The sequence below is a fragment of the Leuresthes tenuis genome, unplaced genomic scaffold, assembly GCF_036924035.1.
Source record: "Leuresthes tenuis unplaced genomic scaffold, fLeuTen1.0.hap1 SCAF_20, whole genome shotgun sequence".
In the NCBI taxonomy this organism is placed as follows: domain Eukaryota; kingdom Metazoa; phylum Chordata; class Actinopteri; order Atheriniformes; family Atherinopsidae; genus Leuresthes; species Leuresthes tenuis.
This window is the reverse complement of record NW_027325374.1, coordinates 17,120,199-17,136,187: the sequence shown is the minus strand read 5'-3', so window position 1 is coordinate 17,136,187 and position 15,989 is coordinate 17,120,199. Positions and strand designations below refer to the sequence as shown.

The 15,989-nt window shown below is 41.6% G+C and overlaps 1 protein-coding gene across 1 annotated transcript in view; it reads right to left on the bottom strand.

Annotated features, from left to right (window-relative positions):
* Positions 1 to 15,989, bottom strand: part of snx29 (sorting nexin 29) — a 131,312-nt gene that overhangs the window by 36,980 nt on the left and 78,343 nt on the right. Inside the window, exons 17-19 of the mRNA XM_072372887.1 lie at positions 11,587 to 11,703; positions 8,876 to 8,931; positions 8,650 to 8,731 (exon numbers count right to left, since the gene is read on the bottom strand). Coding sequence (XP_072228988.1) covers positions 8,650 to 8,731; positions 8,876 to 8,931; positions 11,587 to 11,703 — 255 coding nt within the window. The remainder of the gene's footprint in view (positions 1 to 8,649; positions 8,732 to 8,875; positions 8,932 to 11,586; positions 11,704 to 15,989) is intronic.

Below are 15,989 nucleotides of genomic sequence, written 5' to 3'. Positions count from 1 at the left end.
AGGGCTGAGCGCTTGGTAGGGCAGTCAGTGAGCAAATGATTGAGAGGCGAGAATATGGAACAGAGGATGTAGAGCACAGCAGTGCTGAATGGGAAAGAGTGCAAAAGCACTACTAAGAAGGAGAGCAAGGCAAACACAGTGACAAAGACAATGGGTAACTATAAATTATGAGTACCGACGGAAAGGGAACCTAGTCAGAAGAGCTCAGAAGAGAAGAAGGTTACTGACAAACAATGTTCCAGCTCCAAGATCAAATCAGACGTTTGAAGGTTTAGACAGAGATTATCACACTTCCCGTGATTTCCCCCAAAGTGACTACGTCAACAACCCAGTCCTGATTCCATCCTCCCTGAAGGGAGAGAGCCTCCCATTCCCCTCACTTCACATTTCCACCCGCTGGAGTGTGCACCTTTTGAAGTTTTACAGGAGGGCACTGCACTGAGGGAGCACCACAGCAGGAACTCTGCTGTGACTGAAGGGCATCTTCGGCCAGAGGGAAAAAAAGATCAGATATGGACAAAAATAGAAGAAAAAGTTTGTGGTAAGTAGGGATGGAAATGTCTAAGAACCCTGTGATCCCATTATGATTCAAAGAGCTGAGACATCTTGATTCATATTTTTTCTAAACTTCTTTTTTTCCCTCACTGCAGGACTATTTGGTACTTTTATACAAAGTATTTATAAGACTACATCTAATATATTTTTTGAATAAAACGCACAGAAGAGAGTGATTGCAGAGATGTTGCGGATCAGGGTGGACCACTCTCCAAAGGTACTTTTGTTCATAGGTTGTGAAATGATTCCAAAAATGAAAAGATTTCTTTTTGCCCAGGAAGGTTCCCAACTGAATGAAATGACAGGGAACTATATAAGCGTCAGCCATCAAAAGGGCTGGTTGGATTCTATAAATACTAAGGAAAGGAGCGTCAATACTGCATTTAGTTTTCGTTTAGACCGTCCCGTAGGAAAGGAAAAGGGAGAAATTCTGCCCACAATACCTTGGGACCGCAATATATGAGGGTAAGCAGCTTAGGTGAGAATGTTGGGACAACTTTTTTTTTTACTTTTGTGGCTTTCATTTAGTTTTTCTTATTTGCAAACCTTGCCAATGAAGCAATATTTTATACACACGTATATAAATATAAAGTATGACTGATAGAATTTATCCTGGTTTTTTTTGGTAATTCTAAATTGATCCTATTGAGTGTCAGTGTGCATGGCTGTTTGTCTCTGAGTTAGCTCTGTGATGGGCTGGCAGCCTGTTCTGGGTGAAGAAAATGGATGGACGTATTTTCATTTCACTGTGGGCCATTTCACACCATAGTGTCACTGTGGTCGGATTTTTCTTGAGTGTGGTCGTGTCCCTGTGAAGTTTTCTTGCGAAGACATTTCACTTTATCTTTTATTCATATTTTCTTTATGTAAAAAAACCCCAAAACATATATGTTTTAAATTGAAACTCCAATAATATGACCTTCTCTAAAATGTAGCTGTAATTAAGAATTATATGAAAAATGATTTGTGCTATAATATTCTTAACCATTTCTACAAAAACAGTCTTAAATATTTTCACATGAGGATATGTGTGGAGTGTCTCTTTGAGTGGTGTATTCATCACTGATGTTTTGCGTTATAATGCATTAGAGAGGTCTTTCAGTTTTCTGTCTCATCGCTCTTTTCAGACGGCCATAGCTTTAGGCCCTGCTACTGCAAACACACGTCCATCAACAGCGGTGCCTTTTCAAGTGCCATTTAAAAAGACACTGAACCTCAACCTCCCCATTGTGAATCGCTCTGGATAAGAGCACTGACTAGAGTGCCTAAAATGGAAATGTAATGTCAATTACGCTGATGGTGAAGTTGATGAGATGCCAGTGCTGCAGAGAGTGGCAGCAAAAGCAGCCTCTGCGCCTTCCTGAGGGTGTTTAATCTACGACTGATGGATGTACGACCAAGACAGCGATTGTAATTATCATCATCATCTTTGTAAAACATTCATCATTACCATCATCAACGTAATAGTTATCTCCCTACATCAACAGACGGCCATTACTGCAACCATGATCACGACTGTGCACATCCACGTGCACAGATTTCAGTACTACCTACAGGCCAGCTTTAACTACATTCAAAACCAGAATATTCATATGGTTCTAATGTAACACCACCGCGCACACGAACATATATGGATGGATCATCTCGTCTGCATAGCTAAAGCAGCCCAGTACCATGTGGTTTCAGCCTCTGGCTAATCAGGGCGACTCACACTGAGACGGTCTGGATGTTTCTCCCATGTTAACCCAGCCATGTCCCATGGCTCACACAGAAATTAAAGGTGCTAACACATTTCACACACTGCATTTCTCTGGGGGATGACAGTCCATCGATGGCAGCTTTGCACGCATCTAAAATTAACTCTGTCAACGAGCACATTTATTATTAATCAATTAATGAATTAATTAATCATTCAATTATTCATTGCGTGGCTGGTTTATGTGGTCTCATATGTTGCATATTAAAGGCTATGGGTGGCCACGGGACAGCACAGACAGTTGATGTAACGGTTCCAAACTCTCTTTCTCAGAGTGACTCTGCCACAGTGGAAGGTGCCTGTGCTACACATGAACACAAGCACACGCCGGGCGGACTGCACATACGCGGCTCAAAACAAATGCTGTGGACACATGCGACCACGTTGTTTACTCGATCACTTCAAATCTGACGGAAATTCTGTGGAACCGGAACAAAAGTGTGAAGGACGGAGGGAGAAAACAAATTGAAAAGGAAGTTGCAGTAGAAATGACTCAGTCTCATTAGAATAATCAAAACAGTGAGAAGTTTGCACTGAGCCCTTGACTTTGTGCCGAAATCACAGGCTCAGCTTTTTGCCGATCAAAGAGAATAGCTCATTTGAAATATATGCACATATATATATTAAATGTATATGTAAATCAGCCACTGTTGTGAACCAGAGGTGCCAGCTCACTGACAGGCTCCTAATTATGTAATATAATGTACATAGATCCAATTCACACTGTTACTGCTACAGCAGCTCTTGGATGGTGTATGCGTTTTGTCTTCAAGCACAGATGGATGAGCTGGTGCTGCCTGAAGCAAAGTCATTTGTTTAGTTTTTTTCGATTCCAATTACTTTTTTGTGTGTGTTTGTGCGTAGCGGGGAAGTGGTGTGAGGTTAAACTGGGGATTGAGCATGCTGTGGAAGTGGAAGGATCCCCTCAGTTTTGTCCTGGAACTAATCAAGAGCAAAACCACCCTCTGTTTTTTTGTTTTTTTTAAAAAGGAAGAAAAAGAGTGAGGGAGAAGCCAAAAAAAATTTCAAAAGATGAAAGAGTAAATGAAAGAAGAAAAAGGGAGCAAAACAAAGATATTTAGTAGAGTGGAGTCAAAAAATGTTGAGGAGAGAAGCAGAGACATGGATGATGATGAAGAGCTAAATCCACAAAAATGGCACGCTGTCAGTTGCTGTGAATCGTTAGAAGTGTTAGGTATTTGATAAACTGGCCTTTTAAAAGCACCTTGTGTGCCAGGGTTTCCATTTTTAGTGTAAACTGAGATAGGATGTGATGCTTCGGGGGTTTTGGTTAGGAATATCTCACTTTGGCGTTTGCATTTATCAGCACGGAGAGTATATTCCTCCTATTGTTCCGTTCAGGCATGGGGTATGTTTCCAATTTCTAGTCATGCCACGATTTTCAAATGCTTTCAATGGCAGAAGATGGTTAACCCCTGAACTATTTCCCCGAGAAAAAAAAAGACAAAGTAAGCTGAGAATACTATGGATGCAGAAAAAACAACCATGCTTGCAAAGAGTAGCTGCCAGCAGAGGCAATACTTCAAACAGGGTTGTATATCCCAACACTCTTTCCCAGTTATTATTAATATATTCTTGAATTTTCCACTGTGTCTGCTTAAGGTTATTTAGTCAGAATTTTATAATGGGCCAGGCCTTGTTCCACATTGCATTTATGTCGTCAAACAATCTAAAACCTGGGAGTTTCCATCAAATCGCATCAGAGCTTTGAGTGAACAGCTAAACAGTTTCACTCCGAAGACACTGTCACGTAGAACCAAGCTGGGAAACATACACCTAATAGTATGTGGCATCATGCTCCATTAGTCTGTGACAATCAGCGACTCTATATGTGATGAATTTGCGATTTTTCAGAAGCATCTATGAGGCATCTTCTGAAAAGTCAACCCACGATGACGGCTGTGTCAATGAACCACACTGAAAACTGGGAGAGAAAAAAAACGAGTGTCAGCAACTCTATGCTCACAGTGAATGGTTTAAAATGTGCAGTGAGCGTTTGAATTACGTGGATCCTGATATTTAGGTAGCATGACGGGTATCACGCACAGGGCAGAGCTTAGGGACAGTGGGATACTTCAGGAAATGTCCTGTCCGCTATCGGTATGACTTTCAGGTCTGTCATTTACATATTACGTCAAGCAGAGAGTTCTGGCTTTGCTCGCATTTTGACCAGATGCCCAACCCACCTCAACTGGTTCCTTTGGCTATGGAGGAGTTGCAACTCTACTCTTACCCTTTCCCAGGTGACTGAGCTATCCCTTAAGGGTGAGCCCAGACACACTCCGTGGGAAGCTTATTAGAGCCACCTGTGTTTGTGATCTCATCCTTTCTGTCTCTACCCCACAGCTCATGAACAAAGCTGAGGGTTGGACCGTAGATCAACTGGTAAATTGTCACCTATCCCTTTCAGCTAAGCTCTCTGTTCCCCACCACAAACTGGTACAATCCTGCATAACTGCAGAAGCTGCCCTAATCTGTCTGTCAGCCTCCTGCTATTTGCCAAACTATTTGGCACTTGTTTGGACTGGATTATGAAGCTAAAATAACAAAAAGTCAGGGAATCCCAAATATCTCCTTGGTCCATCTTGAGGAGAGCATACAGTAAATTCAGAGTCACTGTTGAATAAAAGCTTAATAAAAGCTCAACTTACAGCTGTTGAAATATTTATATTTGGACTGAAGTGGTGAACCAGCTGGCTAACTGATACAATGTTACTGAACCAAATACCTTCTCTTTTGTTCTTAGTTGCCATTCCCAAATCCTGATTCCCTTGTACATATAAGTTTTTTGCAGAATTTCTAACACAGCTACAAAAAAAAAAAAAAAAAAATGCCAGCACATAATTTCTTTGGAAAAGAATACATCCTCATTCTGACCGATATGATTCATTACACAATTTCAGTAGGTAATGAAAATACAGACACCCATGCAAACAGCAAATGACTCTCTCTGTTCACTGACTATGTGCAAATGATGATTCCTCCCATAATTGCCTCAGCACTGTTGGTACTGTGCAGAAGGGAGACACTGATTTGTCAACGGTGGTATTATTCTCTCATTTTGGGATCAGAGGGGAACAAGAGGAAGAGGGAAGGATGGAGTGATACAGAAATGAAGGCCCAGAGGCACAGTGCACCACAAAAAGCAGAACCCAACTTATAATGGAACAAATGCATCAGTCTCTGTCTCTCCATCGCTGTCTGTCTCCTATCATCCATCCACAGGCCTTACTGCACTTTGGATGAAAGTCATTTCAGAAAGCTCTTAGAAAAAAAGTGGCTCTGGAGGAAAAAAAAAATGCAAAGACAGAAAATGGAGTACACGCAGTCTTACCCCTGCCATGATGCCATGAAATCTAGCAAGAGAAGGGAGACCGATAGGGAGACTGAGCTGAGAGAGAGAGAGTGACGAAGAAGGGGAAAAAAAAAACAGAGGGCCATGAGAGGTAGACAATTAGAGAAGCATGGTTTGAGAAGTGGTGGTTAGAGCAGCCTTTCCTCCTCTTTGGTGGATTGCAGCAGCAGGACGGAGCTGTTAGTACGCTTATTTTCAACCACAAGGTTGCTGTGACCCAACTTAGGTTCTCGTCTCTAAAATCCCACGCACTCTCAGAGCTTCCCAAAAGCCCCTCTAGCTTCGACTATGGCTCATTGCTCTCATCATTGGTTCAATTGTGCAGGCATATGCGCGTGTGTGCAAGTGTGCAAGAGAAAGAGACTGTGTATTCACTAGAGGGCATTTTAAAGAGACCCCTGCCCTCTCCTCACAATTCTCTCAGGTGTTTAAGAATGTTGGCTCAGTGTTCAATCACCACAACAACCTCACCTGAACAACAGTGACTCCGGTAACCTTGGCCATCCATTAGCCTGTCTAAGAACAAAAGCTGTTTCCACGGGGAGCCATTAGACAAATATAGCTCTGGGAAGGGAAGTATCCAATACACCAGATGGGCTGTGCTTTATACCAGCTCCAGGGCTGGACAGTAGTCTCTTAGAGACCATTATTGAGAGGAAGAAATCAGGCTTTATCAGCACAACACACGGAAAATGCTCAGCTTCAATGCTGGAGTCGATCCACAAATCCCTACTGCAGGTGGACACGATTATTGCTGAAAGCCCAGTGGATATCCGCACCTCATCAAAGAGCTTTACACTTTAACCAACTATTATCATCTTTAAAAGTATGGGATTACCCCAATTGAAAACATTTATCAACCCTAGAGATGACTCAGGAGGAATATTCCATTTTTAATGGGTTATTTGATTAGTATAGTCATATACGAGGGGCTCAAACTAAGCACAGTTGGCAATACACAGTGAAAGTGTAACATCAGTTTGCAATGAGTTCTCCAAAAGGACAACAAAAGCAGCCATCTGGCTATAAAAGTTGCCACTTTCTTAACAGCATGCAGAAATTTAAACATGAGCTGCTTTCCCTTAAGCATTTAACACCACCATTAGCAGAAAATGAAAATCCTAAATTGTTTTCAACGTGTCTTGAGATATACTCAGGTACAGATAACATTGAATGGTAAACACTGGGCCAGACACCTGTGCAAACGGGTTTGAAGCTGTAAGTGTCAGGAATTTAAACAATTCCTCTTGCCGTAGCTATACTTCCTTCCCGTCAGGAGAAAGGAGATCATTTCACTCAAAAAAGCCTCCAACAGCTCTGAGCTCCAGTCCTGAGCAGTGAATTTACATGTATTATGCATAAGTTGAGCAGAGCTGAGCTTGGTTGCCAGTCTGACCATCAGTTATAGCTGAGGATGTGCCAGCTGTCTGCTCCTGTCCCATAAGGTTCCCACTGACTAGCACAGCTGTACCTCCTGGTTATGGAGCAGATAACACTCTGTGTGTGCGCTCATATTTCTGTCTGTAAATTGCTCCTGTAAAGCATGAAGAAGACCGACTAACCCGCTATGACGTATCAGAGCATGTATGAGTGACAGCATGTAACTGTGTGCATCTGTATGGATTTATTCCACGCAGTGAATATCATATTTGTACTGCTGTATGCGTGTTTGCTTACATGTGTGTCTGCCTGTCTCATGAGGCTGAGCCAGGGGACTGAATATCTGAGTGAGTGTGTGTGTGCGATTCAGTCTTACATTGCTGTGGTGAGAGAGCTGAGGTGTAACACCTTGTTAATGTGACAGACACAGTAAAACAGTCACCTGGGGAATGAGCTGCTGTTGACTACTTTGCTCGATAACTTGACAGATAAAAGGAGAAGCAGCAGTTCGGTTTGTTAAGCCGCTCTCAAGTCCAGTTCCCAGTGCTCGCTGCTTACATAAGTGCCTGGCAAAAAGCTCAGGAACCACCACTTATTTAAGTGGAGGCCTGCTATTATCAATTTTGTGCACAGCCAACGCTCTGATGAGACTTCAGTTCAAACTGAGGTGTCATGGATTGTAGTGGGAGGTGCAGTCATGACTTTGGGACAGATTTGGCTCCAGAAAAGTTCTGCAGAGACACGACGGGTGTTCAGCATCAGGGACTAAGCAGGTAACTAAAGGTTTTATTTTTCAAATTTTGTTAAACTGACATTTGAACATGGCATTATGCATGATAGGGAAGTGCTGCACAAGTAGGGACTCGAATCTGGGCCAGCTGCAATGAGGACCGAGTCCCTAAATACAGAGCAAATGCCAAACGTCCCTCCAAATAGTTCCCACACATTGCCACACACTTCACAAAAATGATATAGTCAAAGAAAGTATTAAATCAGTTATTATACTGGAGATCAAACTGTCTGCAGCAGTGATTTGCACTGGATTGAAAGTCAGGAAATCCATAGTTATTATTATTCGTATTCTGAACCAAGTCTCACAGCAAACCATTGGATCACTGATCTTTGTTCTTAGAGCCGGAGATTAAATGCACATACAAAAAAAAAAAGAAAGAGAAGAAGAAATATACATATATCAGTGTAAACTTCAGTGGTGGACAAGCCATCGGGCACACACTGCCAAATTAAAGTGTTCTGCTTGACCACTTCAGCAGAGCCGAGTGACTAAAAAGCTCTGAACACAACACTGCTAATGAACACTGATGATGAGCTTTTGATGCCCATGTGTATCTCTGTCAAAGCTTTCTTATTTGATCTGTCACTCTTTGCTTTCATAAACTTTTAACTTCTCATGCTGCATCTCTACTGCTCTGTTCAGATTTCTTATTAAACATTATGACACTATATACTCATCACTGCTGTGCCCTCTGCTCAGTGTTTCTCACAATGAATAGAGGATGATGTGTACCAATTATCAAGGACAGTAAACAGTTGCATTTATGTCAGAGCGGTGTCCTCTTTCTACCTGATAGACGTGGTAGGCGTTGGCAGCTCTGCCCTGCAGGAACACAGAGGGGATCCACACGTTGATGAGAGCGCGATGAGCCCTGAGTGACACAAACAACAAGCCGTCCTTATTGCTGTCGTCATCATCACTGTCATCATCATTATCCCTGGCAGCAGCAACATCAACAGTGCTTGACAGCATTATGCTTTCAAAGAGAAAAAGTGAAAGAGAAAGATATCCTTACGTCTCAAAGTCTGACAAGCTGGGATCATCTGATGTCTGGCTTAAATCACCTGGGAGCTGGAACAATAAGTCAGAGGTGGAGAATGAATTGCACATACAGTAAAAACTAATACTAAAATAGCATGTACATACAAACACAAAAGATCTCCAAAATATTAGGTAGGTGGTTTTATTGTTGTGGCTGATCACGTTTCTCTGTACCAGTCGTAGCAGGCTAATTTCAGTGCACACAACTTCCTCTTTTTTGAAACCTGTGTTTGAAAAGTTGGGTAAAGCATTGAGAAATCTATTGAATTAACAAGCCGAGGTGGTCCGTTGAAAGTAGATGTCTTTATTTTGAAATGTTTACATGAAAGCTTTCTTCTAAAGTTCACATAGTTTGATGAGAATAAAGACTTAAAAAAACAACAACGTATTGTTATTTCAAATTTATAGCATTCAGATTGTCGCTATATCTAAAGTTTGTGTAAACAGTTAACTCTCAAGCAGTTGACAAAAGAAAAAAGCTCAAAATCAAAAGTGAGCGCAAACATTAACCCAACCCAAATATTAACAGTTTAGCTGCATCAACTGGAAGTGTTCCTGGTGCTTAGGTGGTAAATTAAATTTTAAACTAATTCAATTCAGTCTCAAACATAACAGGTGGCCGTTGAAGATGTACCTGAGTTCATCTGACTGACCTGAGGGCATTAGGAAAAGAGTGGGAACCACAACAATAAGACGTATGTAAGCCAAATACAGTGGATTGCACAGCTGGATGGCCTCCAAAATGGGTACCTGTGTTTGGCGAGTGATTTTGCCGTTAATCATGAGTGATATACACAGCAAAACTGCCGGAAAGCAGCACTTTTCCTCATCTGTCGGCCTCTAAAACCTTGTGTTGAGTGTTTCAATGAAAGTGTGTTAGTTTATCAAGCTTCCAGGTCCTTTGAGAAAGAACATGACCAGGTCCAGATGTTGGGGAGAATTTGCACCTCTCCCTTCTATAGCCGGCCTGTTCGTTCTCTGTCCTCCCCAAGAGGCTAAATCAGGCCCAAACAGAGTCACAGATAGTAATAGGAGGGTGAGATGAAGAAAGATGGTGGCGCAAGAGTTCTGAAGCAGCTCTTAGAAGTTGGATGCCTGCAGCAAACAGCAGGCAGAGAAGGACACACATATAAACTCATTCATACAGACAGAGCGAGTGGTCCAGCAAAGCAGGGCTGAGGTTGAGGGATAAGAGGTCCTATCTTCAGCCTGAGGCTCACTTCATAGCAACTGTCTCAACTCACACTGTGTGTGTGTGTGTGTGTGTGTGTGTGTGTGTGTGTGTGTGTGTGTGTGTGTCCACACTGCTTCAAGCTCTCCTGAGCATGACCAGATGTTGGCACTCTGTGGCTTTCTATCATTCTAGAGAACAACTTTGAAAGTATCGAGGAGAAAAACAGTTCCATTGAAATACCCTGTAATAAAGTGCATTGTTTGGATTTTTAAAATTCTCATATCAACAGGATTAAAACTGTACACTCAAAAAGATTCTGCCATTTCAACAGCATTTCCTGATGGCTAACACAAACGATGTCATGTCAGGACTTAGTTATAATCAAGTTATGCTACATATGGTGTTTGCAATCTAAAATCTCTTTATGAAGACATTAATACATCTTAATCACTTTACTGAGTCCTAACAGACTTGCTGAGTCGTCACAACGTATGCCCTCTTGCGGCATTTAGTGTTCTCAGAGGTGAGCAGCTGTAACTCGGAATTACAGAATTTTCCACCTGCTTGCATTTGATACAATAGACTAAAAACCCTAAGGGTCCTAAGATTCTAAGACCCCTGGAGTTGTCTTCTTGGTTCTTAAAGATGAGCCCATTAAATTGACATGTTGGCCACATGATCAAAGGTGTGGATGGATGTGAAACTGCCAGGGAAGGAGAGTTAAAGCTGAACTGTGAACGCTGGAGTTTTTTTTTCATTTTGCAAAATTCAACTGCCAATCAAATCGGCTGTCTGCTCAAATGCCTGATCAAATAGTTCCAACTGTCCTTCCGCCTACAGTCGATTGTTAAAGCGTCACATCTGTGTGAATCCTTTAGCAAAGCTTAAAAAAAAAAATCAAATGTTAGACAAAAAAAAGTTAAACTAAAATAACCACCTAAAAATGATACAATCTGGTGTATGAACAATTAAAACAGTAATCATGCAGAAATGTTTAGAAACCTAAATTAGTGATATAGCGTAGAAAAAGGTATTGCCCTATGCATCGATAAACATTTACTTCAGGGGACAGACACAGCAAAAGGTAAATAGCTTAACAGATTCGTCAATGATGCTTTCACAACTGATTACTCATTTAAAACAATTATTCATCTCATTAAGATCTCGTTTAGTGTTCCAAAGCCAAAAGGAAACTCTAAAGCTCAAAGCTATAGCCGGCATGCATGAGAAATGTTTGCTTTCGCCTGTGATATTTAGCTTTATGGCAAACTTTTATCCATAAAAACTGATTAATCCATTCTTGGCCGAGGCAAAATATGACACCAAGGAGAAGGAGCACCCCAAGAACAATCATGGGGTAAGCAGAGATGCAAATGAATTCAAATAGCTGGGAGTAGAGTGGCAGAGAAGAGATGGGAGAAGGAAAGAAAGAAAGAACCTGCAGAGACATCAGATGAGAGGGGGAGGCAGTGGTGAGCATGTGTGTGTGTGTGGGGGTGTGTGTCACTCACCGGTCCTCTGAGGTCAATGAGTTCCTGTCTCATCTGGACAATGAGGTGGTCTTTGGCCATGAGAGAACGGTACAGGCGCTCATTAAACTCTATCAACTCACCGTGCATCTCAGCCACCTGCAGCACAAAAGGTACAAAACACACAGCAGGACGCTTAAAATAATCGCACTGTGGACCACTGCCGTAAGACAAGATTATGTACACACACACACACACACACACACAAAAAAAACAACTAAGAAAAGGACATTATGATACCACAAAACTTTGAAAACGTGCACACTTTTAAAACACGTGTTCGTTAAACGCGCAAAAAGGAAAAAGCAGTCCAGGCGAGACATAATAGATGGTGACAGCAGGACAGATTTGTGGAAACCCTCAAACATAGACGGGTGGGATGGAGTGAAGGGGTGAGCCCAGTTCATTTCCAATGCATTCCAAATCCTTCCAGCCCGCTATTCAATTGTCATCAGCTCTAACTAACCTTGACATGAAGTTATTCACATATGTGTGTGTGTGTTTGTGTATTCATGCAAATATGGCAGAGCTATTCGGCGTTGTGTGTTGGTTTGTTCCCCGATGCGTCCGCCTAAGCAGGCGGGACAGCGTGGACAGGTCTCTGTCTGGAGACTGACAGCTGTGACACACACTGTGCTGTATGGAGGACACCTGCTGTCACAGCCACTTTGGTAGAGCGGTGATGCCGACTGACAGGTGAGCTGAGCGCCGCCGCTGCTCCAACACCAACAGTCATACATTAAGTAACTCGTGTCCTGTTTAGGAGCCAACACACTACTATGAAGAGGAGGGGAGGTCCCCCCCCCCCCCCCCTGTGTAAAAAACAAGAGTGCTGATGAGCACAATGACTTGAGTTCTTTAAATATTCCAAATTAATTTCTGCTGTGTTAGAATGGATGGTCAAACATTGAGAATGCCTATGAGAACTATGGTGGTAAACTTTGTGTTCAGCCCTGTGGAGACAGTTTAACTGGAAAAGTTTGAGGTTTTTTTTTATTACTTTGTTCATAGTGTGGGTTTTTCTGAGGTTTATATTCCGGTCATGTCCTTTTCCATTACCGTTTTGGCAGGAAGTTTGCAAGTTTTTGCAAAAAAAAAAAAATCATTCCAAATGGACTTTCCATTTAAATGAAAATGCATACATTTATGGAGCTGTGCAAGCACAAAAATGTTACTTCAAATTTGGATTATTGCTTTGGGATTGTAAGTGCTGCCAGAGGGGAAGTGGTTAGAAAAGAGTGATTAAAAACCAGAAGCCCCCACATTTGACAACTGCGCTAACATGATTTCTAATATATGTATGATGGAGAAAATTGCTTTTTTAAATTTTTTTAGATTCAGACTGCAACTTGACCATCATCTCAACCAGAAGAATTTAGTCCTTTTAGGTGTTTTGTTGTTTCTTCTCTTTTACTACTCTGATGTGGTTTGTCTGGTCTGATGTGTCTGGTATATTCTTATTGGATATGACAGTCTTTGTTATTGCAGACACTCCAAAATATGTTGTATGGATTGTCGTGTGTCTGTATACGTTATTTGTTGAGGCTTGAAGGGCGTGGAAATTTCTCGGCTAAAAAGAAATTTAAAAAGGGGGGGGGGGGGGCACCAGAAACATTCTTGTAATTGAGTTTCTTTATTCCTTGACTGAGTATGAGTAACACCATAACATTTCAATTAAAGGTGGTCTGTCATTTTTATTTTACATTTTTATTTTACACGAGAGAAGAAAAATCAAAATGATCGAACTGTTTCTTAGACAAGTGCATTTCCTGGCTGACAACGTTATGACATGAAAAAAATACTGCCTGACAAGAAGTAGTCCTTCCTGCCCCAAAACTACAATGAACCCACAATCTAATGTTACTTTTTTTTATTAGATTAAACAAAGAATCCAAACATTTTCTGATTTTTAACCCATGTTAATTCATTCATCACTGTTATGAAATTCCTATTGGGAAGAGCTTTGGAATATCATCCTTACTTGCACAGCTCCGGGGTTTTTTCACGCTGGGATCACATCAGCAGGGAATCTCTTTAAAGTTACTAAACAATGAGAGCATTCAAATCTTGTACCAAGCCTATGTCCAATACCTGACTGGATGAGCAAGGTGGACTCAGCAGGAGAGGCAGCTCTGCTGTGAATGGCGGTCAGGGCAGGTTGGATTAAATAGCAGAGCTGATTTCATCAAACAGAATATGTTCAGCGTGGACATGTGAGCGGGAACCTCTCCTCTAAGGTGGGTTACAGTCAGGCTGCTGCTCTGTCAAAGTACGATGCCCTCTAGAGGTAATGCAACAACAAAGTTTCATGAGAACTGTTCAGTCGCCATGGCAACCGCATCACTGAAAACACAAAGGGGGCCTGTCGCACAGTAGATTCGTTCTGCCTCTCGGACAAATAATAGAGAATCTCTCTCTCTCTTGATCTTCAAATTAGAATGCCGTTTTCTTTTTCCTAAAGAAATGCAATAAAAGAAATGAGTGCAAAAACTGGCAAAAGACTAAATGAGATTCATAAACTAAAGTAATGTGATTCCAGACGATTGTGATTCCCAGAGCAACACAAAGCAACATGGGCCGTGGCTGTAAAACAGTACGCAGACTGGCCGTGATTATCGGCCGCAGCACTCATCAGCGCACAGCCTTGGGACGCACATCACATTCAGTCAGGAGCTCCGTGGAATCAGAAAAATCCTGAAACCACTTTAACACAGCAGTGCTACAGTAACTAAAGACTATTTTAACGTATCCTTCTATGTTACACTGCCATAGATCGTAGACCTAGGAAAAAAATATGCTTGATATTCTGGAAATAGTCACAACAAACTGTGACTATTTTTCTTTCTAACAATTTCTGTCAAATGTTAGCCTTCAGCTCAAAGAAATATGCGTCATACCTGGTTTCAACTGGCTATACTTCCAGCATACGTGCAGTGGCTTGTGTGAGTAAAAGGGAAAAAACGGAAAAATCACAGCTTTCTTTATGTGTTGTAAAGATTTTCACCCAGATTGTGCTTTATAGTAGGAACTTATGAAGTTATCATCTAAAAATTACAGTAGATCATGTGAGGCGGCGAGGGTCCCTGAACACCGGGCCACGGACCAGAAACGGGTCGAGAAACTTTTGCTACTGGCTGCAAAGCTGTACCAAACTGCTCCACAGTGTAGTCTTGGCTTGTGTCTCCTACTTTAATGAAGCATGCAGCTGTTTTACCGTCTCCCACTATCCCTCAATGGGAAAGTCTCACATGGATTCTATGATAGGAGCAGTTTTATTTGTGTGTGTATCATCACTCAGAGGGCCTGCGGATGGAAGGGATAGATTTACAGACAAACCGCTATCAGGTGGAGAAACCCATGCTAAGGTTATTTTATGGGTTTTGTTTGTCAAAACCTGACCCTTTTAACTATAAATAAAAAACGGAATGCTGGCCGAATTTTGCAACTACAATAAAAAATAAAAAAAGTTGGGATGCGGCGTCAGTAAAAAACAGAATGCAATGATTTGCAAATCTCACAACCCATGATATGATGAATATGAGCTCATCTTGAATTTGATGGCAGTGACACATCTCAAAAAAGTTGTGACGGGGTCGACAAAAGCCTGGAAGAGTAAGCGGTAACAAAAAGGAACAGATGGAGGAACATATTGCAGCTAAACAGGTTCATTGGCAACAGATCAGTGATGTGATCAGCGGGGGAATTGGCTTTAAATTTGATCAGAAAACGCTTAATAAAATTAGCAAGACACGCAGTTACAATTAACTGCCGAACTATCGCAGACAAACCACCCCCAATGAAAAGAAGTAATCAAAGCATGCTTTGCTTTTGTCTGCTTGACAAAACATGCAGATTCATAATCCTGAAATCAGTGCTCTTTGTGATTCATCGCCTCCACAACATCTGAGCATCTGCTCTAATTTATATGTTTGTTTCTTGATATCACTTTTAAAGTTTAGCTAAAAGTTATGAAGTGAATACAAATGTGTGTGTCCTCAGGTAGGCTGTAAAACTGTCTAGAAACTGATTAAAGCGATAATCCTTTTTAACACCAATGTACTCAGCCAACACATGAACGTGTCTAAACAACTGAGACACTAGAAATCACAGGATCAGACAGGGCTGCGAAGCAATAAAACAAAGCTGCTGGGAATCGTTGAACATAAAACACAAGTGAGTCCGGCTCAAGAAAATAATCCCAAGCTGTCAAAGTCTCCCTGTATCAATGTTTGTCGAAAGAAGTGAAAGAGAACGAGGCGAAGACGCGAAACGGTGCAATACATCACAAGTGAAAGGATGTAAATCAGGATCTGTGAAGTCCAGCTCCAACAAAAACACACGTCAAGGTGTCCTCTCGTCTTTTTCCCCACTCAGGAAAGGACACA